Source organism: Stegodyphus dumicola, chromosome 2, assembly GCF_044657685.1.
Source record: "Stegodyphus dumicola isolate Sdum_Otavi_A_Nest chromosome 2, ASM4465768v1".
NCBI lineage: Eukaryota > Metazoa > Arthropoda > Arachnida > Araneae > Eresidae > Stegodyphus > Stegodyphus dumicola.
The window spans coordinates 279,069,633-279,097,629 of NC_140769.1; the positions used below are offsets into that span (position 1 = coordinate 279,069,633).

Consider the following 27,997-nt stretch of genomic DNA (forward strand, 5'->3'; position numbering starts at 1 on the left):
CCGGACATCCATAATCTGGAATGATCTATAATCCGGACCTCAAAGCTGCAAAATTTCAGAGCATGCATAAACGCAAAACAGACAGTATAAGCTAAGCTAAAATTATCTAATTATCTATTTCAGTTAATGTTAATTGTTCCTTAATTTTTAAATTTGATCCGGCTTATTTTTTGCAGACCGTTAGAGCAATTTTATAAAAGTAAACTTGAACTTTCGATTATGTCAAAAAGAATTTCCGATTCTGGAGCTGCCAAAGGATCTAAAAGTAAACTTGAACTTTCGATTATGTCAAAAAGAATTTCCGATTTTGGAGCTGCCAAAGGATCTACAATGCGAAAGCAGGTTTCAATGCCCATCAAATAAAAACTGGAATTGCTGCAAAAAAATGGATAAAGGCATATCCTTTGTTTCTCTCACCATTCCGAAATCTGCTTATCAATTTCACGCTGTTCTGCGGGGGGGATTCCTTACTAAGTGTAGTATTTCATCTCGATGTACTCCATCTTTGATATGATTTAAATCAAATTCCTCGTCATTATAAATATCACGAATACACATCAAATAGTTTTCTGGTTGCAATTTTCTAATTTTGACTAAATAAAGTAAACATATAAATGTATGCTTAATGCATGCGCGCGTTGAAAGAAATGTTTAATAAAGTAAACATAAATATTATGCTTTTTTTTTTTTTTTTTTTTTGTAAATCTTGTTACCCTTTAGATCATAATTGCTCTTTATTTCATAAATTATGGTTTCATATTTTTAATTTCATAATTTCTGCATGCCATCTTACCAGATTTAAATTGATGATCTATAATCTGGAAAAACCGATAATCCAGAATCTCCGAAGTACCGACGAGTCCGGATTAAAGACTTTTGACTGTAATATATTTGTGTTGTTAAGGTAACTTAATTTCCTTATTAAGATATTTAATTAGACAAAAATATTTCCCAGTTTAGGTCAATTTATTTGAATATGGCAAAACATACGAGGGCTGTCTACTTAAGAGAAGGGATGCATTTGTGGAGGACTTTCTAAGGAAACTAACTCATATTCACTTTATATATTAAGAAAAACATGAAAACCTGTGCAAAAGTATTTGTTGCTTGAGAGATTAAGAGAATATATTTATGGTATTAATTTTTTTAAATAGATACATAAATTATTTAAATGATAACAATATAAAAATAAGAAAATTACATTTCATCGTTACTTTATGAAGGAAGTTAGAACTTCACTTGTGACAAAAGAATATAAATTAATAGTAATTTGTCTCTAAAAGTACAAGTTACTTCATGTTATAAAGAAACCGAATTTTAAATTGTATTTTAAGAAAATTTAACTTATTGCAGACAATTTTATAAATGTAATAAAATTACTATAAATCAAAATGTATATTTAAGCTTCACCGATAAGCTTTATTCGAAATAATAATTTTATTTTAAATTAATATATTTCACTTCTGCAAACAAGATATTTTATTTTGTTATTATAAACTTAAAAATTACATCTAACCCTCTAATTGCGTTTAAATTAATTATCTAAATTTATCACATCTAGTTTTGCTTTAATCTATCATTTTCAGAAATAAACACTGAAAAGATACTAATTTCTGCAATCGTATTTGAAAAGCTTAGAAAAATTAAGAAAGGAATCTTTCACAAAGGAATTTTAAAATTTCATCGTGATAACTTGGAAATTCACATATTATAAAACACTGATGAATTTAAGTCTTTGCCAAACAGGAGAAGAAAAACTGAATTTAAGGTAAAATACAACTTCACGGAATTCTTTTTATTGAGACAGATTTCAGTTCTTTGCCACATTGAAATAAGAAAATAAATTCATTTGGAAATTTCATAGCTAATTCCTGGAGAGTCAATTGTAGGTTCTGAAAACTTCATATAATTGCACTGCATTATACTGTGGAACAAACAAATATTTCTTTTAATGTAAGAGGAGGAGTTTTATATTTTCATTGTTTTCTAATTTTTACAAAAGTTGTAAAGTTATTCCTACAAAATTAAGTAGTGGAATTACTTTTATTTTCATAAATACAGCAAATTTCAATTTCAAATTATAGCCAATTTCAATTTGAACAATAACTGAAATTCAGTTTTAATTGCGTAGTTTCTAAAATGAAAGGCATAAGCGTGTTTTCATATTTCATTTCACATTGGTGTTTTCATTTTGTTATGTTAAAGAAATCAAATAATCTATATCTCTTCAGTTAAAAGTATACTAAGGAAACTGTTTCTTTAATTCCAGTCTAGTGAAAAAACTATAACATCATTGCTGAAACATGTATTGATGTCTTTTAGACATTTTAACAGTTTGAAATCATTTCTGATTTCAATAAAGAAATCAAATGAAAACTTTAAAGAAAGTCCAGTTTAAAGAAAAATGAAATACTTTAAAGAAAGTAAAGCATCAGGGCCATATCATCAGATTTTAATATCTGAAACTAATCTCATAACTGCTTCTCCTAAACATTTTTATTGCGTTCCAAATTCTTATACACATACAGTATATGTGCTTCATTATTTTCAAATACCCGATTCCCCCAAAAATAGTACAGCTCTGTGTTGTACAGATTCATTTAGATTAATTAATAACTTTTTGAAAGTATGCATTGTAAAACATGATAGCTTTATATTATTTAAATTAAATAAAAAACTGAATCGTGTTTATATTAAAGGAGAAGGATAGCAAGAATGCCACTATCTCATGTTATTTCATATTTACATCAAAACACATTTTCCGAATCCTCATCTTTGCTCTGAAAAATCGTATTAAAATAATTCCAAATGCCCTGATTTCATTGTCTGTTTGTAGAAATTTGTGGATAACAAAAAAATCTTCATTAATTTTTCTCGCGTGTTTCTATTATGTTCATGCATCTCTGGTATTTTTCTTGTCGATAATCGCTTCATTCTTATTAATAATTTTTAAATTTATTTTCAATTATTATATATTAATTATTACTGCTATCATTCAAGTCAGTACAGAATAAGTGTTTACACCCCATATGTGTTGATTAAATAAAGGAGCTTGTGTATTTTAACGCATAAACAGCAGAGTTTCATTCAGTTTACCATATGAGCTACGAATAGTATTTAAGCATTGTTGTGAAGGTCATAGTATAGGGTATATTCTCAGAAGTGAGTAATACAGATTTTCCGTCAGTCAGCTTTGGTAACAATAATCGTTTTATGAACTGGAATAATTAATTCATGCAAATTTGTTATGCTTTTGCATAATACCCCTATTTGTTAAGAGAACAGAAAAAATGCATTTAGGAAATGCTGAAATGTTTAAAACAAATGATTCACATTAATCATGAAATGAAACAAATTATACGATATTTTTACCATAATACAATCATTTAAATATACTGAAGCTGTGCAGTGTAAGACAGTTATTTTAAATTTACAGCTTAAAAATCTCATAAAATTGTAATTTGTCAATGGAGTAATAATGGTGAAAAAGAATGCCCGTTTTGTATAACTAATACAACTTAAGTGTAAATATTTATTTCCTATAATTTAGTTTCTATAACCATGTTTCCCAGCTACTGACTTTTGTACCTATAACTATTTGTTCAGTATTATAGATTAAGTAACATATGGCTAATTTGGAAACGAAGATTGTAGTTAACTAGTTTGGAGTCTATGATTGTATTGATTTATAAAAGCTTTTAATTCAAAATGAAACATTTCATTATATAACAAGATAATAAAATAGGTAAATGTCCTATAAAATATAGTACTAAAACGGTTGGTGAATCTTTACATTATGGTAACTTGGCGATTTTTTGGTGAAAATTTGGCTACCAACCCTGTTACAGCAACCTGCTAGTTTTTGTATTGGACGCCATTTTGTTTTCACTAAGTAAAGGCTTTTTTTTTTTTTTTTTTTTTTTTTTTTATTTTATTTATTTATTTATTTATTTTATTTTTTTTTTTAACTCAACATTTTTTTCCCAACAATCTGCTAGCCGAATTATACTTATGCTAGAACTTTTATGGAACAAAAGTGCTTAATCATAACGAAGCTTAGGTGCGAAATTGGGAGAAAGTGCAGAATCGCCCACTGCTTGCCGCGTTTTAAAAAATTGCACATACAAGGTATCCATGTACACGTCGACCTATTTTCACTTAAAAAAACATCCCAGAATTGCACAAAAATGGCATTGCGCACACTCTTGTCTTTATCTATGTACACATCAACCTATTTTCACTTAAAAAGTCAAAGAAAATTGACAAAAATCCAATTCTTACTCTTGTAAAAAGCGCCAAACAAGTAAGTGGGCGATTCTGCACTTTAGCCGCGAAATTGTTTCTAAGTGCTTATTAGCTAAAACCACGATCGGAATTTTCCGGATAATGTCACATGACATGTCTCATAATCTCTCATTTCTCAAATAAGACAAAATAATCTGTGATTCGAACTGTGTACTTCTCATATTATTGCTAAAATCCTAGCTAGTAACCTTTATCGCCTTACCAAAATGTCGCCAAACTACCTGTTATACCATATTCTAAAAATTAACCAAACGGTTTTTCTTTCATCCAGTTATCAAAATAATTTTAGCTCTTTTTCTGAAAGGAAAGCAATTAAAGAAAAAAGAAATGGAGAACAGAAAACAGTATTAAAAGCCGAACTGTTTTAAAAAAAGTTTATATAGATATGTAATAAACATAAATGGATTACAGTTATATAACCTTAATAAGGTGAGATACAACCTCAGTAAGATGAGGAAATTTCAAATGATTATATTGGATATTTTCAATTATTTAAAAATTTCGAATATTACGGAAGTATTTTAATACCTTGAAAAGTATAATACCTTACTGGATCATTAAAACATTGTTGTAGTTACCCGTTCTCTAAAATAGGAGTTCATCACTCTAAGCATTTAGAAAGTAAGCCACTGTTGCGTGACATCCATTTACATCTTTAGTGACATTATATTCATGGCATTTTATTATGCTGCATTCATGTCACTCTATGGCTTTACATTAAGTCAAAATGTATGCTGCCATTCAGTTCTTTCCTCAATTCAGTTAAATTTACTAGAGACGAAGTGTCACCCAAGTTATACAAGGTCCGTAGATGGTAGAACAGGCTAGCTCACTTGAGTCAAGGCCAGCTTATAAGTGAGCCTTGACTCAACTTATATAAGTTGGCCTTGCTTGAATAAACTAGAGCTACTACAGATACCTTTATAGAGCTTTAGGATAAACAAACGAAAAGGCAAATAACTCGTTCAGCTGTGATATCACAAACTAGTCGCTCGCAATGGCAATTTCGGCTTCTTTGTGGAGATATTTTCTGTTTTTCGTTGGAGGAAAATAAAGATTCGAATATTTTGAGTTGAAACATATCTACTTCAAGTATTGATCAAACTGAATGCTCATATTTGCGAAGAATTGGAAAAGATGTATTGTTAAATGTCGCAGTGTGACTTCACAACAAAGTCGCAGCGTGACTTCACAGCAATGTCACAATGTGACTTCACATCAAAGTCCCAATCCGACTTCACATCAACATCGCAATGTGACAGCGCAAAAAGCGGACATTAAGCCATTCCTACAACGTTACTGCGACATTGAGGTCATCACAATGCGACACGTTTGCAATGTTGCAGCAACGTGCCATGCTGTTGGGGCTCCTAGTCCTATCCTTGCTGATATCTATATGCATTATTACAATCCAGATTATTTAAAATTTTTAAATTACCTTTGTGTTCTGCTATGATCATTATACACATACTGTGTTTGATGGTAGTAAAAATGATTTTAATAAAGATCAGCTTTTAATCAAGAACTAAACTACATAAAAGCAAATGCTATTATCAAAAAGCACTCTGTGATTTTAGATTATACGAACTCTGCTGTCATTTCTTTCTTTTCATTTCCATATGCTTATAAAACTGCAAGTATTTTACAGAAATTCAACTTTTGGATCATTTTCTCTTCAATCAATAAAATTAGCAGTTCCCTATTTAAAGACCTGCCCCATTCCAGATATGAACGCCTGAGATACAGGACTCCTTGCCAGTGTAGTTTAATTTACACTGGTCAGACTAAGAGAGCCTTAAAATTTTTCAGGAAGGAACATGAAACACGTGTTAAAAAAAAAAATTACACACAAATCCTCTGCTCTCTATCACTACCAGTCAGAAAATCGTATTTTCAATTTTTATGCAGCAGAAATTATTCAAATTACATCTTCCATTGGCAAATTAGATTTAAGAGAGGTGTGCCTCATTCACAAAAATCTTTCAGTTCTAGATAATAATCCAAATTCTAAACCATCTTTACCTCACTTTTTAATAAGGAAATTATTTACAGTTGTTTTTCATCAACAGCACCAGCAGCTTGACTTCCTTCCTGCCATTGTTATCACTTGAACACAGGCTCTTCTTTAGTCATTTGTATTTAGCAGCTGAGAAGGTTTTATATTTAAACATTCGAAACTAATCCTGCAAATGTATGAATATTACACTGATTCTTGTTGGCTTAGTATAATAATGAATATTCCGATATATTTCATAAGAACATGAAGGATGGCAAATTTTATCTCATACCTCACATTTTTCAGAACTGTCTCTGTTTTTATCTGTAAAAGTCTTTTTTCATTTTCCTGATTAGGAAGAACTTAGCTAATGAAAGCAAGATGAAATATTGCACCGTGCAACCGATATAGAGGTTAGTGTTGCCAACTGCCATGTCGAAAGGCCCAGGTTCGAATCCTGGAGAAGGTGTGGATGTTTCTAAATGCATAGTGTCGGTGCGGAATTGCGGCACTCTAAATATGTGGCTAGCCAAAAGTTCTCTTATGTGATTTGGTGGAAGGGGAATGCAGCAGCAAACCCTTGGACCTGTTTCCCCCCAGGAGTGCTCTCCATCAAAATTGGGGGTGGAACTGAGCCAAATCGCACTGTGACCTGAATGGTGTCCACGGCTGTTGCCAACGGAAGGTGTATTCTAGCACTCCTCGCAATGAGAAATTTCATGGGCTAATGTCAGACAAGTGAGCATAAGCAACAACAGATGAAATAATGCCTCAACCAATTCTTCACTTTCCAACTGTCCAATTTCAATCATTACAAGATACCTAAATTTACAGAATGTTGAACTAGAAATTGGAGATAAGAATAAAAATAACTTTAAGGCAAAGTAGTGTAAGAGATCGCAAAAAAAGCCTGCTAAGTTTAGATGCTTGTAAGTTTGCAACTTTCATGTTAATTGCAACTTAAAGAAACAGATGCAATATAAAAACTCAAGTTATTAGACTTTAAAAAGAGCTCAATTAAATTTCTAAGCATTCTACCAGTAAACTGAACTAATTCTACGCTGCTAATATGCTTTATCACAGGGAAAAAAGTCAGAACTCACTGACACAACTTGCAAAAATACATTAAATAAAAATATGGAACTGAGAGAAAGATGATTTGTTTCTGTGTCTGATGCTACAGTTTATTACTTTAAAACAGGAATTTCCAAGGTTGTTTTCCCACTGCTTGATTCGACTTGTAAACAACAACTGTGGAGAAAAAGTAGTAGAGTTTCTCAATTCCCCACTTCATTTTTGTTTGTGTGATTCATTTCATGAAAAGCACATGAATGAAGATTGACGTGAACTACTGCCCCATATGAAGTGGAGAAAATAAATGATGCAGTGATGATGACATGAGTTATTATCCTGAATGGAGACTCGCAAATGGCCTTGAAATGGCCAATTTAAGTAATACATTATAGTGCTGCACACGTTGAGTGAAAAGGAAATCAAAGACTTGAATCACTCAGCTGTGATAATACACGTGTGTTCACTGCTGCCACGACCTGCAATTTACAGTACTTTGCACCAATATCACAGACATAAGAAATTGCAATAGTACCAAAAAGGAATATAATAGAGAACTACATGAGGGTGAAATCATGATTTTCACGAAGTTTAAATTCAGTCTTGTGCATCAAGATAGCCAGATCATTATTTACACATTCAGTAAAAAATGTCATTTGGAAGACAGCATTTCACAAATTCACAATGATCCTAAAAATGCAAGCGATAGATAGGCTACTGCATTTCAATCACATTTTTGCTATTATTAATACATCACAAGTACTAAATTCAATCATGATACCTCAGAAGTTCTGTCCTTACTGGACATTTCAGACATCTTTTGGTAGTACAATATTTGTGTTCAAAATGCAAATTACAATTCATCTACAGCCTGTTCCTTAACTGCATAAAATGTAGTACGTCCCAAATAACTTACTTTTACCATAGATCTGGGAACATGTATATAGAGTTGCATGGGACAAAACCCTAAATACAGCGGAACCTTGAGATAAGATACGAGGAAAGCACGAGAGAAAAATTTATTTCTAAATACAAGCACTGACTTGAGTAATGAGCCAGGCTGTTGGCATGCGTGGCACCATTTCCCAATCCATCTCAACTTGGGAAATCTCTTCGTCATATCACTCGGTGTTTCTTTGATCTACGTGTTTGGATGCTTGTGAGTTAATTGTTTATTACATTTAACATGAAAATAATTATTCATGATGCCTCCTAAGTAGATTGCTGCCTCAGATAGTGCTGCAAAGAAAAACAAGGAAGTGATGGCATTGAAATTAAGGAAGAAATCATACATAAACATAAGTGTGGTGTAAAAGTGACGGAATTGGCAAATACTTATGGCCTTTCGACATCGACGATCTGCACTATTCTGAAGAAGAAATTAAGAAACTTGATGTAGCCAAAGGAGTTACCATTACTTCCAAGCGCTGTCCAGACACGGTGCAGATGGATTAACTGGATTTCCATTATTTTCAATGCGAAGTTTGTTTCTAGATACAAGAAATTCACTATACGAGATGAATACTGGAACGAATTAAGCTCTTATCTGGAGGTTCCACTGTAAATAATAATCCTCCATCATCCATGCTATGCCACATATAGGAAGCTGTATAACAGCGGTGCCCAACCTTGTGCTCGCCGATCATTTTGTAAGTGCTCCCCAGTACGACTCGGTATTATGAACAAAAAATAGTTTAAAAATAACCATTCTTTTATATTTCTTAATTGTTAAAATATAGTAAGCATTTACAGTCATAAGAGATATCTTGCAAGACATTATAAAATAATTCATTGCTGACCGATGAACTTGATAGCGAACATGGAATCTTATTGCTTCATTTGTAGAACTTGTTTCATCAGTAAAGCAGTTTTTGGAATCTGGAAACAAAAGTTATAAAGAATTGGATGATAGTTATAAACAATTGAAACAAAAGTTAAAAAGAAAAGTTATAAAGAATTGGACGATGGTTACCTGACAGCTAAACTGAACAAACTGAATGAAGATCTCCAGGAAAAAGAAAAAAAAAAACCTTTTTAATTGACTGGGACTGTAACTGCTTTTCAGATAAAGTAAAATTTGTGGATAAATCAGATGAAAGAAAAAAATTTCACCCATTTTCAGAATTTATCACGCCATATTAATAACCACAACGCAACAGAAACAAAGAAATACTTGGAAAACCTAAACGCACTGAAAAATAATTTTGAACTCCGCTTCTCCGATTTCCAAAAAATTCAACTAATATTATTATTCATCTCAAAACCATTTGCCGAAATTAATATTTAAGTTATATCACTTAAGATTGGAAATATGTTTAACAAAAATGTTGATGTTTTGGAAATGTGCTCGCGATAGGCCAAAGGTTGTGCACCACTGCTGCATAATATTACCTGGGTATCAAAATTATTGATTTTTGCATGTTCACCTTTATTCAATCACTAAAAAATCTGAACATTGTGTACCTTAGTCATGAGTCATTTTGAACTGCTGTACATCAGTTACTTTTCGATGTTGCAACTGGTAATCATGTAATATGTAATCTACCGCTTTTAGTTACTTTTTATTACATGGTGCCATTAAAATACTATTATTAAATTAAAATGTGTGGTAAAATGTTGGGGAAATAACTAAAAGCAGCAGATTGCCTATTACATGAATACTGCTACAATTTCTATGAACAAGCAGGATATATACCATTAATCAATCACAGACAATTATCCAACAGAACATTTATGCTACACACGCATTTAACCAACAATTTCTTTACCTGGCAGAATATATATGACAGACAAACCCATTAAGCTGATAAAACATTTGATCAACAGAAAGTTTAACCAACAGTACATTTGTTTTATCACCTTAGATAGGTGACAAAATATACAATTAAACAAAAGAATATACGGCAATATTTCAAATTTGTCTATTGCAAAATAGAACCATTTATTTTAAAAAGAAATTTCTCTTTTTCAGTGTACAGCTGCAATTCTGTGTGACTAGAGAAGTAATATAAAAGTCCACCCACTGCAGTCCATAAAAAATTATTTTGATTCTTCTACTATCAGGGGGAAAAAAAAAATTGGGGGCCCTCCTGAAAAATAGCCAATTAAGGGGTTTTTTCCCCCCCCATTTCTTTTCTGGCTATGTTTATGTCTAACATTAAATAAAGAAAAAAAAAAGTGGTACTTGTCCATAACTTGTATGCTAAGGTCTTTATCACATATAGCAACGGTCCCTGCTAGAGGGGACCTTTCTGAGACACAAGATTCTGGTAGCACTGGTTTAACACGTTGAGCGCCAAGCGTATTTCTTAGGCAATCCCGCTCAGGCCACGCGCGCCGCTTAAAAGCGCTAGTATTGTTGGGTCAGGAGTAATGGCCAGGAAAAAGACTAAGAGATTTGTCACATTTTGTAATAGCAATAATGGAGAGCCGTTTTTATGCTTACCATGTTTCAATGAAATCCATTAGTCCCGTAATGAATCAAAATTAAGTACATTTTACATAAATTTTCTGTAATTCCATAAAACAGTGTAAATTTTATACATGATTATGAGTTATTCATCAGAAAGCCATTTGTTTTTGTGTGTGATTATTGTATTTTTCCTGTAGTGTGCATTGTTTACAATATACAGTTATGAAATCATTTCTTTTTGATACATTGATGCATTTGTAACATATCTCTTACACTACACAAGAACAAAAGAATTAACAGTGGGTCTGTGACATTTAGCCGACTTACAAATTAGCCAGCTGGATATTTAACTGACAGCATGTTTAGCCAATATATCATTTATCATGATACATGCTATCAGCCAGCGGTGGTCGACGCGGCCTAAACAAAAAGTCTAGTATCAGCCACAGATGGCTGACGCAGCCTAAACGGAAAGTCTAGTGTCGGCCACAGATGGCTGACGCAGCCTAAACGGAAAGTCTAGTGTCGGCCACAGATGGCTGACATGGCCTAAAGAGAAAGTCTAGCGTCAGCCACACATGGCTGACGGGGCCTAAACAGAAAGTCTAGAAACAGCCACAGATGGCTGACGTGGCACTCAGTGTGTTAAATGGAAGGATTCCTAGAAAAAAGTGCTCCGCTGGAAGTGAAATCCAACCTAGCTAGAGAAGCGAGGTACCGGATACATGAGATATTTTTTAACCTTGCCGAAGATATTTCGGCTGCAGCTCTGTCCTGTGTAGAGATCAACCAATCAGACGAAAGTTCTGCTTCTAATGGATCACGCGATCCCAATCTGAGCGATAATCAATTACCATCTGGCGTTGTAATAAGTGAAAATGGTTTCCTGGAAATGTATGCGTTCAGAGAATTGTCCCTTTCAATGTCAAATCCGTCGTTGCGGAAACGTAATGTGATTGGGACTTTAGGAACACAATGTGTTGTCATTGTGTACACTGGAAATGGTCTTTGGTCAGATAAATATGAAAAAAACTTTCTTAAACCACTGCCCCATCTAAACATATGTACTGTCAGGTAAATATGATGTTGGCTAAACATGCTGTCAGTTAAATATCCAGCTGTTTAATTTGTAAGTCGGCTAAATGTCACAGACCCACTGTTAATTCTTTTGTTTTTGTATAGTGTAAGAGATATGTTACAAATGCATCAATGTATCAAAAAGAAATGATTTCATAACTGTATATTGTAAACAATGCACACTACAGGAAAAATACAATAATCACACACAAAAACAAATGGCTTTCTGATGAATAACTCATAATCAACAAAAACTGTTAATTACCTGAAGCTCTTGTGCTACAGGAGACGAAGATATACTATTTTCATGAGAGAATGAATTTTCTCCAGATGTTGGAGAAATGGGATACTCATTATGAGGGAGTTGCGATGATGCCATGCTATCAAAAGACCCTACAAAACAGAAAAGGAATGATATTTAAAAGTTATATCAATCATGAGAGATTTCATCATGAGAAATATCAATCATGAGAAAATATTGTATTAAAAAAATCTGAAAGCTTTAAGATTTCACATTACACCCAAACGGGCTTTTTTTTTTTTTTTTTTTTTTTTTTTTTACACATTTTGTATGCTACCTTTATTTATTGAATATCACATAATCAATAATTCTTCGCACTTATACCATAAAATTAAATTCAACAGCAATATTGCTTGAGCATATCCAGGGGTGTTTGCGAGACCCCAAAAAATCCCCTGAAACTTTTACGGACTTACTACCGACATTTTGGAGTTTCGAGAAGGGGGGGAGAGGAATGAAAAATTACAATTATGAAGTATTGAATGACCTAATTATAAAAGTTCAATGAATTACTTTTTTTGCAATATTAATAACCATAAATTTTCAAACATATAAACTACTACATTTTATGTAAATCTTTTAAATTACCTGAATTCATTCTTTAAAAAAAAATTATCTAATTTCTGCTGCTTTTTTTTATTTTCTGATGTTTGTGGGCTTGTCTTTCTTTTGTGGTGAACTTCTTAATTGCAGGAAGGTTGACTTTTATTTTCCTCATTTACAGTTGAAGAAATTTCCTCGAGAACTGCACATGCAGAGGTAGAAGCAGTTTGCTTTTCAGCTAATGTAGAAGGTTTTTCAGAGACTTTTATAGGTGACTCATCTGAAATACATGTTTTTAAGTCCTCTTGATATGTTTTCCAACTTCTGTTCATATTCAGTAAGAGATCTTTGTGAATTGGATCAGTCATTGGATTTTTTTAGCCATATTTTTCACATGAGGTTTTTTTGGTAGCCATTAAATCATATTTAATAGTCTGCACTGCATCTAGGGAATCAATCTTAAGAGAGGTTCTATAGTCAGTGACAAGTGTATCCATTAAATTGAATGCACTTTCCACTAATGGGCCATGGTAGCAGCTAAGGCAGGCTTTGACCAATTTAGCCAATGTAGGATACTTATAATCATTTTTGAAATCATCTTTTAAATTAAAAACTTTAGACCAATATTTATCAATTGTACACTTGACTTGATTTCCACTTTCATCAGATGTGTAGAGCATTTCTTTGGTGATATCAATATCACTCTGGTATAACCTTATTTCAGCTTCTACTTTTGACTTTTCATTATCACTAAAAATATGGGACATAAAAGATGATAATTTTTCAAAAGCTAATATTGTACTGGTTTTACCTCTTAGCTCTGGATCTAATGCTGTAAAACTAATTCGATATGAATTTTTAAGGGTTAATTTCTGTTTCATATGCTGTGCTGTATTAGTATAAGCTTTCATCAGAGAAATTTGGAATTCTTTTGCTATTGGATGAGTTTTTGATAATTTCTTCAGGAAAGTGGAAGCTTCTGCACCAGTAAATATTACTTTGCTAGGTAGATGGAATTCTGGATTTGTGACATCAACCTTTAATAAATCATTATAAGATGTGCACTCTATATTTTCTGGCTTCATAAAAAAAGAGAAAAATTTTGCCATCAATTTATAAATACTGGAATGTATTAAATGAAGCATTGGTTTTTTTGTTTCAAATAATTTAATATATGTGTTGAACTCTGGTAATACTGCTGAATATAATGCCATATGCAATAAAGTTTTGTTTTGCATAACAAATAACCCATTTAGTATTCTTTTTTTCCAAGCTAAAGCATCCTTTGCGAGTTGTTGGGAATGCAAGCAAAAATACACCCCTTCAACAATTTTTTTCTGAGCTGCAGAAATATTTCTTTTATTGTATACAGTTTCAACATAAGAAAAATAATCCCCTTTATCAGTTTTATCCAAGTAGTGAAAATAAAACGCAATAAGAGTATCCTACAGATCTTTGATTCTTTCTAAAACACATAAAATGTACACCCACCTATGGTCTGGTCTCTTCAAGGGCTTAAGTTTTTTAATGGCAAGGGATTCACAGATTTTGAAAATATTTTCTCTTTTACTGCAGCTTTTCATATCAAAATAGATGTCATCAAACAAATCTTCTAAGTATCTATCAAAACATGAAGCAAATTTTTTTGCATAGTTATTAGCTGTGTGACATGTGTCACCATCAATATCTAATAAGTGGGGTGCTTTGTTTGATCGCAGTCTGGTTTCAACACCCTTTTTTTTCCACGCATGGTGTTACATGAGTCCATTAATACACTAAGTTTGCCCATGGAATATTATTATCTTCAATAGTATTAACAACTGCTTTAAAAACAGCTTCTGAATTGCAAGATTCCATCTTTAGAGATGCAAAATGATGAACTACAACTTCATTTTGATTGTTGTCATAAAACTGCACCAATATTGCCAGTATACTTTCTTGAGCATTGCTAGTACTTTCATCCAAATTTAGAGAAAATGGAGTCTCCTTTAAAGTTTTAATGATATTTTCCTTGATAGTTTTTGCGAGCCCATATTTCATCTTATAACATGCAGTAGTCCTGGACATTTCCAACGAGTTTAGTGCCATCTGATTGCGGCTCAACTGTTTGCAGAGTTCAATTAAATTGGGAGCTACATTGAAAGAAAGAGAGTTCTCGGCGATAAACGAAATTATTAATACCTCTTGGCGTGCTTTTCTTGTCACTATATCCAATGGCCGAGCATCAGTCTCCAGTAAGTCATCAGTATTTTTTTAATTAGCATAATTACTTAAAGTCATTGAATGTCTAATGCACTTTGAATATTTTATGTGCGTCACAGTTTTAAAATGATTTGTGATCATTTTAAATAAAATATTATCATTAATATTATCATTAATATTAATTATAATATATCATTAATATTAATTATATTAATACTTTTAATGGACAAAATGATAATATTTTAATTATTTAATTAAAATATTATCATTAATTATATTAATAGTTTTAATGGACAAAATGATAATATTTTAATTATTTAATTAAAATATCATTTTGTCCATTAAAACCTTTCCCACCATACTTCAGCATTGAGTTACAAAAAACGGTTGATCTTTACATTATGGTAACATTATGGTAACTTGGCGTTTTTTTGGCGAAAATTTGACGACCAACTCTCCTACAGCAACCCTCAATTTTTTTTTCCCGCCGCCATTTTGTCTTCACGAAGTAAAGACATGTTTCTTTTCTTTTTATCTACTGAACACTTCTTCCAACAATCTACTAGCCGAATTACACTTATGCAAGATATTAATTACACTTATTCACTGCAAAAGAATTACACTTATTCACTGCAAAATTGGGAAAAAGTGCACAATACCATACTCCTTACACGTTTTTCAAAATAACACATACACATAAACCATGTACACGCCGACTTATTTTTACTTAAAAAAACATCCCAGAATTACACAAAAATGGCATTGCGCACACTCTTCACTATATCCATGTACACTGCTTTTTTCTCATAAATTAGAAAAATTTCATGAAAATACATGACAATTTTCTGAATCTTTAAACCCGGTAAAAAGAACATATATGAAATTACCTGATCGCGAAAAAGTATATACCCTTTCCAAATATGAACATTTCCACATATAAAATAAATAAAATATCCAAAAACTTTTACCTCTAAATCATCTATTATATTATACACGTCACCAACGAATTCATACCGCAAGCATTACAAATACTTCATGTCAAATATTTAAATTATTTCCATGCATGTTTACTTCAACTTCACGTTTACTTCAACGTATACCAAATTCCTACAAACATAAAATTCACAAAATAACTATCATTTAATTAAAATATCACTAAACCATGTACATGTCGACTTATTTTTACTTAAAAAAAATCCCAGAATTGCACAAAAATGGCATTGCGCACACTCTTCACTATACCCATGTACACTGCTTTTTTCTCATAAATTAGAAAAATTTCACGAAAAGGCATAACAATTTCTGAATCTCTAAACCCAGTAAAAAGAACATATATGAAATTACCTGATCGCGAAAAAAGTATATACCCTTTCCAAATATGAACATTTCCCCATATAAAATAAATAAAATATCCAAAAACTTTTACCTCTACATTATCTATTATATTACAAACGTCACTAACTAATTCATACCGCAAACATTACAAATGGTTACAAATACTTAGTGTCAAATATTTAAATTATTTCCATGCACGTTTACGCAAATTACTTTACTTCCACCTTACATTTAGAACAATGCATAAAAATAATATCCTCAAATAATTAAAAATACTAACTTACCTATTCTTCTTCACAATCTTGATTACGTGTCCGATAAACTTTTCTTATTTCTGTTTCAGGATCTTTAAAATCATACTTATAGTTCACACCAAGGTACCAGATAAAATAAATAACTTAATAAAACATCTTTACTTCTATCTCGCACAACCTTAAAGAAACACTTATTACTACCCCTTTCAATCCCACTAAATACCCATTTCGAATTCACTTTAGTTAGGGCCATGGGATCCAAAAATTAACGAACACTGTTTCACACAACATAGAATAAAGCCAAATACAAAATTTCCAGATTTTTTCCCGATTTCCCCCCTTTTCCGATTAAAGAACCATAATTCGTCCATTAATATCACATGACATATCCCATGATCTCTCATTTCCCTCAGACAAAATAATGCGTAATCGGAAGAGTACTGCTCACATTATTACCAAAGTCCCAGGTAGTAACCTATATCACCTCCAAAATGTCGCCAAACTACCAGTTACCATATTCTAAAGATCAGCCCAAAAATCACAATATGCTTGTCCAGCAACATTTATTTTCTTGCACCATGTGCCGATGGTATCCCCAACCATCTCTCCGTTCAATCCAATTCCACCTAAATGCATTCCGGACACCTTCTTCTAATTCTATAATATCATTATTTATATCGAGAAATTTCATAGTGAAATTCTCTTGTGTACATAAATAAAAAAATATTTCAATAAACGAAACGAAAAATTTACACGTGCATCAATAAAGGAAACGAAAATTTTACACAGCGGAGAGAAAAAAAGTTGAGAAGCGATCAATAACAAATAGCTAATACAGCGAAAAATCCCCCTTCTCTACTTATTGGTACCACGCCAGGAGAGATAAGACCTTTGAATCCAGAGTCACGTAATAGCACATCTGGTCGAACAAAGTCTCTCCCCTTTTTTTTTTCGGTCCTGCCTACTTGCCGAAAAGAATCCAGAAGAGAATGTCCGAGAACCGGAAGAATGAGTCATAACTCGCAATAAGGAAAGAACAAAAAAGAAGTTTTTTTCCCCTTTTCACGCATTATCACTGCCTTTGGAGAAAGAAAGGAAAGGTTTTCACCACACACACTGACCTTGCGTTTTCTGCTTTCAAAGCAAACAAAATTACCCAGATCAAAATAAATAATTCATTATTATTCCTACTTCCTTTTGAACAACGATCCCCGGAATTTCCGGGTATCGAAGTTCAAAATCCCTGGAATTCCAGGGTTTCCCCGGAGCACGAACACCCCTGTAAATAGCAGCTATTAGCGATATTTATCTCTTTCCTAATGTACCCATTTTATATATTATCTCCAACTTTTTTAATTTTTTTAATATTTTAATTTTTAAGTTTTAAAGTTCTTATACAAAAACTTTACTGTATTGTAGGTTAGCAGCCTCCTTACTTTTAAATCTTGCTAGCTTATCTCAAATTGAAATCATTAAATGTCATTCCACTAGATGACAAACTTGAAAGTTTAATGCCATGCCTGCTACACGCAAACCCAAAAAACAATTTCTATGAAAAACATTTAACTGTATTTACATGATTACATGCAGCAACTGACATATGAAATATATAGGACAAACTAAAAACAATCTTAACTTTCGAATCAAATAACCATAGAGCTCAAATTAAAAAAATTCAATGCACAAAAAAATAGTATTAAAATAAGGACACCATCACAACTCAATACAGCAGAATTAGATCACTTTAAACACCATGACTTCAACTCTATTCATGACTTCAACTCTCTTGTTCTACTGAGCTGATTGACAATGTTCAAATTGTGTTTTTCATGTCTCGAAAGTGCAACTTAGGATATGTATTAAATTTATATATATAGCATTGTTCTAATATAGGTATTTTGACAGAAATTTGGACTTTTTCTAAAATAACATGCCAATATTTTTCTATATTTCGATTCTAATTGCGAGAGTAGTTTTTAAAAAACTACCTCTTACAATTTTAGTTACTCAATGTTAATTGAATTTCATATATATTATTAATATCTCTTTCTTATTAAACTTACTTAATGCTTCCTTTCACATTTCAAAATTTAGGTTCATTCCAAAAAAAAATTCGCCCATTTTTTGCGATTTATTTTTAAAATTTGTATTTTTAAATAATTTTTATATATTTTCAAAAACAATTTTGAATTATAACCAATAAAATTTTACCATCATCTTAAATTAGATAAATTTCTAAGCATACCTGCAAAAAAAAAAAAAAAAAAATAGAGTTTTTTATTCAAAATTTCCTAGAATATACATGAATTTACATATTGATTCATTCTAGAAATTTGGCATATTTGTTAAAAGCAATAATAACGCCAAATGTGGTTTACACACTTTGTTAAAATTATTTGAAATAATGAACGATGATGTTTTTTTCTGTTCATGTACATTGAAAAAAAGGAAAGGAAAATAGGTTGCTATAAATTAAAAGTTCGCCAAGTGAATTTGAAATAATGAATGATGACGTTTTTTCTGTTCGTGTACATTGAAAAAAAGGAAAGGAAAATAGGTTGCTATAAATTAAGAAGTTCGCCAAGTGAATTATTCTTAACGGAAACAAAAAAAAATGGGCAAAGATAAATTTTTGAATTTCTCCGTAAATTTCGCACCAAATTTTACAAAATTTAATAATTAGGTATAATTTGAGTTGTAAAATGGAAATATGGAAAAAGTTGGTAGGTTATCTCAGAAAAAGTCTGATTTTGTGTCAAAATACCTATATTAGAACAATGATATATATAAATCTAATATATATCCTGAATCGTGCTTTCGAAACATGAAACACGCAATTTCATTTTCATCAATTGGCCCAGTAGAAGGGGAGATACAGAATTGTCCCCCCCTTTTTTTTAAGACAGTGTACATGTTCACATACTTTTTGCAGTGTTGCACTCATTACAGAATTTGCAATATTTTTCTACATCTACATTGCCTTGTCTAACAGAAAACATTGATAAACTTTATGAAGTGCCTTCATTATCACAAAATGACCTACAGCAAGGCTATTATAAATTTCTGACAGACCAGCAAGGGCTAGAAATTAAGCATTTATTGGTGAGTATAAAGTTAACTGTATCTTAGAATTTAATGGAAGTCAAATGTTACATATAACACAGATTTGTGCAAAATATCGAACACCACAGAAAAGGCATGCAGTATACAGCAAGTTCAAGATGACTTGCTCTTGCTTAAGCGATACAAAGCTAACAAAGCTCATCAGCTCATATAAAAATCACCATGGATGTATATGCTGTACACCCTCACTCTGAATGACAAATTAAATGTTGATTGCTAGCATAAAACCAAAGCTAAGGGTTTGAATCCTTATTTCACTGCAGTTCTGTTGTCTCCCTCTCGTCTCTTTACATGAATATTACATTGATTGCTCCCTGCCATGTGCTCTCAACATTCTTGGCGATGAGTTTGGCCATTCCCAACAAATGCTTCAAAAATAAATATCTATACGCTACATGCAAAACTTAAAATTCCTAATGCTCTGTCATGTACCTTTTTTGCTGTAATTATTATGGCTATTGTACTGTAAATCTTTGAAACCCTGGAGAAAATTATGAATTACACGACATTTCAAAATATATATTTTGATATTACATCAATTACTTACTTAAGCATAATAAGCTACTTATTTTTATTTCAAAACTCATTGCAAGCAAGCTAAAAACCAGAAAAACATGAGGGAAATGAATATGTCTTCCTTACACAGTATATCTTGGGGAAAAAAAAAAAAAAAAAAAAAAAAAAGACATTTCCAAAACAAATTTCTGCAGGAAATGCACAAAAATTATATTATATGATATGATTACTTTCCTACTCTTTTATAGTTACTTTCCTACTCTTGAATGTTAAGATTCTTTCCAAATATGTTTTCATGCCAACTGAAGTTTTGTTGAGTAGATCAAGACAAGGTACTCATTAGTTGAGCTTCTTATTGATAGATTTCCTGCAGAAGTCTCTCTAACAAGCACAACAAGTATTTCAGAAAGGCTATCTAGATATGACAATTCAGTTTACAATATAAAATTAATTAACTGAAACGAACACAATGTACAAGAAAAATATTTCCAAATGCTATAAGAACAAAAAGTTAGAGTCTTACAAGATATCCTTCTGGTCACACTCCTATCCAATATATATTGTAAATGACATACCACACTCTACAGATGTAAATTTACAGTTTGCAGACACTGCAGTACTTTCAAATTTAATTGGAATGCATACACTGGTGACGAATTGCAAAATGCAATGAATTAATTTTCTTCAGAAAATTTCAGACTGGGGAATAACAGTCAATGATAACAAAACTACAGCTGTCATCTTCAGGAGATATAAAATGAATGAGAATGTAACATACTGTCAGTGATTTTATTGTCCTATGTAACATTCACATAAAACATTTCATAATTAACCAGGATTAAAAATTAGCTTTCAAAAGACATTGTGTATGTCGAAGTTCAGGCCCATAAAACACTTATAGGTATTTATTCTCTTATCAGCAAAGTTTTTCCTCTGGAATTTGAGACCAAGATACTAATTTATTTGCAGATGGGCCAACTGATTTTTATGTACAATTACCCAGCTTGTGCAACAGCATTACACGAATAGAAAACTGAGCTGAAAATTGTACATAGAAAAAGTGTAGTCTGGATATTTCACTAGTGTACCGAAGGTATAACTCCATTAAATCCTTCAATTCATTTTGTAAAAGCAAGCTTTTACACTGCCACTTTGACTAAATAACAGTCATTGCATCGTGCGAAAGCATAAAGTCTGACCGAACTGGTTTTGTGATACATTATTTCACCGAGAGCTGCACATCCCCTTTGCCACTTTTTTTTTTTTTTTTTTTTTTTTTTGTGGTGTGCACGTTAAAGGCAGTGAGTGTCTCGTCGATATCTTTTTCAAATTCCAATTTTTCTACAAAAGCATCATGTCAGCAAAAGAATATACCAAACTACAGCTAATTCTTCACAGCTTTATTTTCATTAAAATGAGGCGATTTACTAACGACATAATCATCATCTATCGTTCACCGCATGCTGTGGGCATTCAGCTTTTTTTTTCTGCAATGCCTAAATAATTCTTCGTACATGCTAAAAATACTACTAGTGATTTGAAGATCATATCATTCACTGTAATGTGTCAACATATTTTTGTGTTTTCTTAATTAATTAAAGGAGATGAATCAAGATACGATAGTGTGCACATGCAGACTTGTAAACCGAGGCCACGAATATGAGCAACATGTGAGTGTTTATTCTTTCGTTTACAAGTGATAATTTCTGTGTTAAGATAAAATGATAAATATGACAATCGAGAACTTGGTAAATTGAAAAAGTAGTTACTCATAAATAAAATTAACAAAATGTGCAAAAGTATGCTTCTTATGTATTCTTAAACGAAGAAATGGCACTATACAGGTAATGCAACATGTTTTAATATTATTGAATGTTATATCAATAAATTATAGTATTTAAACAACTAGGTTATTGCCTTCACAATGCATTTGTTATTTAGTATTTCTAGTTGGAACACATTAGCTTATTAGGCACATTCAATTCATTTTAAGTAAATATTAGTGGAAAAGATATCTTATATGTTAAAATTAACTTTTGTCGTTACATTTGGCCAAGGTCTCCATAACATATTTGAATATGGAGGAAAGATGATAGCCACAAAGCTTTTTTGTATCCAAAATTGAGCAAAATTTTATAACCATACAGCAAGTGATAGTTATTTCTCCTCTGGATGCTCTACTGAAGTTTCTTACTGCAGCCACAGCAGGAATTTCCCGATTTAAATCGGTACAGGATTGACTTTGACATCAGAAATCATCAATGTTTTAATGCGAAATCATCAATGTTTTAATGCATGTTCACAAAATAAATATTACAATTACATCCCCTTATATGACAAAAAAATAATAATTGTATAAACCTAAGCGCTTGCTTTCTCCAACACTCTGTAGAAATCTAATGGCATTCGCCAGCTTTACCTTTGCAACAAGTTGTTTTAGTGCATAGTTGGGAATGCAGACTTCAAAAATTCATTTCCATTATATTTATGCTCTTTTATTTTAAAAAAGGAAAAAAAAACTTGTCAAACTGCTTGTAAAATTTATACTATATATATGGGTAAAGCACAGTTTCTGAAGACTCAGTTCAAAGGTAATTTGAGAAGTTCAAGACCAGAAATTTCATCCTGTAAGTTGATGCCTACTTTGTATGACCACGCTCTATAAACAAAGGCCTAAAAAAACTATCACTGAAAATCCATATTATAAGGTTCAGGAACTAATACACTAAATATTCCAAAAAATACAGTACATGATCACTTGAAGAAGATTAGGTAAGTACAGATGCATGGAATAATTGACTGTAAACACTGGGTAAGTAAAGTTGCTAAGATGCATGGGTACTCCATATTTTAACAGAGGGTAATACACTTGCTCGAGTTTTGGCCCGAAATTCTTCGGTTAAAAAAAAGAGCTTACTTTTTTTAAACAACTTATTATTGAAAATCAGAAGGGGATAGATACTACATAATGATATTATAAGAAAAAGATCATGGGTAAGCTAAAAGAACATTCTTCAGTAACAATGAGAGGGAGGCTGCATTCCAGAAAAGTAATGCTTTGCATGTGGTGGGTATAAGAAATTTTATTCAGAAATACATTTTAATCACCAGTAGAGGACGTAAATGCTTCAAGATGTATATTTCTTGTTTTTGGATCTGTCAGTGCTAGTGGAATGTGTGTTGAATTGAATAAACCTGAAACTTGAAACTTGATTCACGTTTTTTGCCTTTTGATTTTGCTGCGATTTGAATTGAATAATGTTACTTGAACCATGATAAGATAAAACCTTTTAGTTTCTATCATTTATATTATAGTGGAATTGCAAAGGTGCTGTGTACTCTGAATAATTGCCATTGATTTTGTGTCATCTGCTATATATACTACACCTTGCCTCCTTGAACTTCCACTTCCGTAGGTCGCTTCAAAATTCTCCAAACGGCCTGGAGTTTATTTGTTCGAAAACTGTCAAACAGCATCTTAATAACTTTACAAATAAGCTGACATAAAAAAATTAAAAAACAAATATTCCCGCTACTGAACAACCAGCAAAAAACCATACAACAAAACGATATGGTTAGCCTATATTTAAGGGTGCCCCTTGGATTATCGCGAAGTTGTTGTTTCATTTATCGCCATCCTGTTGAGTTTCATTTATAGCCATGTTGTTGTTTTATTTATGGTAACCTGAGTAGTTTATTTATTTATGGTAACCTGAGTAGTTGAAGTACTTAGTAGCTATTATAACTGTCCTGTTTGTATGAAGGAAATGCGTATGGTCGAACGTCTGAGGATACCAGCACAACGGAGGATATTTTTTACTCTTATTTTTGTGAATTTATGTGGCGACACCAGTATACAGATACTAATTCAGATAATTTTAGGAAGTTTTTGGATGCTGTTAAGGAATTTTATGTGCCACAGACTGAAGATGCAGAAATTTCTAAATAAGGTAAGTGGATATTTCCTTTATGTAGTGCTTAGATAATATAAGATGAATTTCCTTTATGTTATTTCATTGTTTGATTTAAAATGTCATTTATTGAGATTATATATTTTTTGCTTGGCTCTAGTGTAGAACTGGCTGCTCCTCTGACTTTTTAATACAAAATAGATCGATGTGTACACGGACAAAGTCAAGGGAGTAAGCAATGCCGAGTTTGTGAAAATCTCAGATTTTTTCAAGTGAAAACAGATTGATGTCAACATAGATACCGAGTTTGTGCAATTCTTTGACTTGTTATTTTGCCAAAAATTGCCACTACACAAAGCCAAAATAACAAGTCAAAGAATTTCACAAACTTGGTGTCTATGTACTGCCAAAAATCAACAATTTTTGCCAAAGGGCATTCCTAAATATATTTTTACCAATGATGCTTACGAGATTCGATGAAATTTTCTTACATTTTTCTACTGCTTAATTTGTATTTAAAATAAAAAAATGCCAAACTTTCCAAATGACCCAGTACCTTTTCTCATGATTAATTTTGTTAACCAAATTCTTCTTTTACCATATTATTATTTCACCCAATCAATAAAATCATTATCTTGGGTTGAACAACATCCTACATACATCAGCAAGAGTCAACTGTGCTGATAAAAAGCTTCATATGTAAATTTGCATTCCAGCTACCAGTTACCCACTTATAAGACACTAAGCACTACAAAATAATGTTCTGTATAACACTGAGATTTGATTTTTCATTCCTAGTACAGCTATCAGCTGGAAACAAGTTCTGTATAACACAGATTTGATTTCTCATTTCTAGTACAGCTATCAGCTGGAAACAAGTTTTCCAAACGATGTTTTATTCCACTAATCTGCCAATTTTCTCCAGCATAACTACTAAATAAGAGAAATGGCCAAAATTTTTTTGCATTTCCGAAATTATATCGGACACATTTAAACATCATATGCAGCTATGTTTCCATCCTTACAGTAAATATTCAAAACAACTTACAGCACAAATTGCAACTTGCACTGCTTTTTCCCAATACACGTCTCTGCCTTTTTTAGCCAAAAAATCTTATAATGTCTCACTGTGCTCTCGTTCTGTAGCACAAGTAAGAACGTTCAATTAAATCCTAATTCTTAATCTCCCTCTCTCAATCAGTATCATTTAAGCATTAAAACTGTTAAAATTAATATTTCTTCAAAAAAAGTTTTTTTTAAATCTAAATGACAAACAGATAGAGAAGCTTCTAATTGCAAAGATAAATTTATGACCATTTACAAGCAGTAAATTTATGACCATTACTTAGTTACACATTATATTTGAAAATCACAGCAGATAAGTTTTTCAAGAATATTATCGAACACACAGTTTAATAAAATTAAATAACTTACATGAATTTAATGCAAGACAATTAAATTTAAACATTAAAAATGCTTTAAAGGAAAAAAGTAGTTTCAAAAGTCAAAAATAATTTACCTCTACATTTAGAATTTGATGAAGCAAATGGATTTATAGGCATATGTGTAGTCCGTGGAGGTGATCCAAGCTGATGAAATGCATCCATTTGTTGAGTCAAACTCAAAACACCTCCCTCAGCCACTGTTACAATGACCCAGATTACTTCTGCATAAATAAAAAGCTATAGTTACAAAATTTGCCTCATTAAATTTATAACATTAAACAAAGACAATTATATACACAGATAGAAAAGTAAAGCTCATATAAAATATTCAAAAAGGGTAATAAAATCTTTCCACTATACCAGTTCTCACCCTTTCTTGCCCCATGCATCCCTTTCACCATTGCTAAATGATCGTTCTCCCTCCCCCTCTGCAAAAATCCTTGCTTTTCTGTATCAGAATTTAGCCGATGAACCATTTCAATGTATTTTAGATATAATAGTTTATTCGAAAATTCTGGCTCCTTCCCAAAGTAAGGGAAAAACAAGGTAAATTCTTTTTAAAATCTTGTGCCTTAAACAAAGAGAATTCTACTCAAAGAATTGAAAACATAAGTAAAATAATAAAATAATTTAGTGAAAAATGCAAATCAAAATTTAACCTTTAAACAAAGAGCACATAATCCAAAGAATTTTAAAAGTAAGAAAAAAGATAAATCTTGCATTTGTACGATTATTTGAAATTTATTATGATTTTCAATTTTTGGTCTTTGTGAAAAGTTGGTTCTAAATTTCTTACTTTATGTCTTTGTTAATAATTTTGTACAGTGTGGGATACCTCAAAATTCTCTTGAATAAGAAATGCAACATGATACTATTTACATTCCCAAGTAATTCCCCCTTCCCCATGTAGCTTTGATTGCAAATAAAGCCACATATTATCACTTCATTTCCAGCATTTGGTTACAGTCAGAAATAAAGGTAGTTTTAAAAGAATTTTTTTTCTGCTACAGCTACATGAAAATTTGAAAATTCAAAAAATGAATATTTGTACTTCATTGATAATGAAGCTTGCAGTAATAAATGTCATAGCTATAAAAATGAAAAATGCTTTTTATAACTTTTCAGAAATTTTTGTAACAAAAAAGATAAGTAACTATCTTGTAAATCTAATTCACCTATGATATTATATTCTAAAGTATTTTCAACAATGTTACTATTCTTCCATCTTTTCAGTTTTCTTGTGTTTTGCACACTGGCAAGTTTTTTCTTTTTTTTTTTTTTAAATTGCGACAAAGCACTCAAAGGGGCACTGCCTAAAAGGAGGTACACTTTTGTGAAGGACTCCATGGGAAACTGTTTCATATCCATGTTACACATGCAACATAACCATAAAAACACCCATGGAGCCAGACCATTCACCTAGAACGGAACCCAGGTCAAACTACCAGTGTTCAGCAACTTTACCACCCGACCACTAGTGAGCCTATGTTTCGAACACAGCATATATTCCACCCCTTAAATTTACAGCTAAAATACTTTGCATAATTTTGAAATAACTTATTATAAATTCATACCATTCCAGTTTTGCCACTATAAGGTCTCTCAGAATATTCTTCCTATTCAATCTAACTATTCCTACAGTATTAGAATTTGCCATATATAAAAATCTACCAGTAAAATTAGTAGCATGGCTCAAAGGTGGTTTATAGTTTACTGGATTATGGCAAAGCAAATGAAAGCTATGTATAGGACTTCCTAACAGAAAGTGTCTTATATCCAAGTTACACATGGGAAAAATCACGAAAACACCCATGTAACCAGCTCTGTATGTCAGCGAGTTTAACACTGGGCCACTTAGGAGGCCACTGCTTAAAACACCATAATGAAAATTGGGTACTTAAGTACTATGACGACTACCTAGATATATCGCCAAAGTTGGCGAACCTTGTAGGTTATACAGGTTAACCCTAACATAGGTTATAGAGGGCACTAAAATAAAGAGTATTATCCCGGACTTGCTATACCCACACCTTTTTTTGCTACACTTACGTGGATTATTAAGTTTAGGTTAAATATGTGAAACTTTCTGCAATTATTTTTTTGCCAATGGATATCAATGTTTTCCAACTTCCTTCAATTGAAGAAGCGATAGAATTTTTCAGACAGGCTGGAATTCTACCATAGGCAAAAAAGGCTGTTAAAAAGTGTTGTGAATTAAATTACAAAAAACTCCTAAAAAAGTAAAGGGACAAAATTTTAAACTAAGCAAAAAAATGCATCAATATTACAATTAGAAAAGGGGAAAAAATTACTTGCACCTTTGAGATAATTTACATATCATTCCAATAAGCAGAAACTCATTAAGTGAAAAATGTGCCAAAGCTTCACATTTTGCAAAAAAAAAGGGGGGGACTTTAAAATTGGGCAGAAAAATTTTAAATTAGGCAAAAAATCATGGGGTTTTTTTGGGGGGACGGAGGTAAATTTCTCCTATTGAAAACTTATT

The 27,997-nt window shown here is 31.8% G+C and overlaps 1 protein-coding gene across 2 annotated transcripts in view; it reads right to left on the reverse strand.

Moving 5' to 3' along the window:
* Nucleotides 1-27,997, reverse strand: part of LOC118194850 (protein ILRUN) — a 66,929-nt gene that overhangs the window by 9,792 nt on the left and 29,140 nt on the right. The window contains exons 4-6 of one of the 2 annotated variants that reach the window (XM_085812208.1): nucleotides 25,566-25,712; nucleotides 12,127-12,254; nucleotides 9,172-9,250 (exon numbers count right to left, since the gene is read on the reverse strand). In XM_085812208.1, the coding sequence (XP_085668334.1) occupies nucleotides 9,200-9,250; nucleotides 12,127-12,254; nucleotides 25,566-25,712 (326 nt within the window). In that variant the 3' untranslated portion in view covers nucleotides 9,172-9,199. The remainder of the gene's footprint in view (nucleotides 1-9,171; nucleotides 9,251-12,126; nucleotides 12,255-25,565; nucleotides 25,713-27,997) is intronic. The other variant, XM_035366060.2, reaches the window with a different exon arrangement.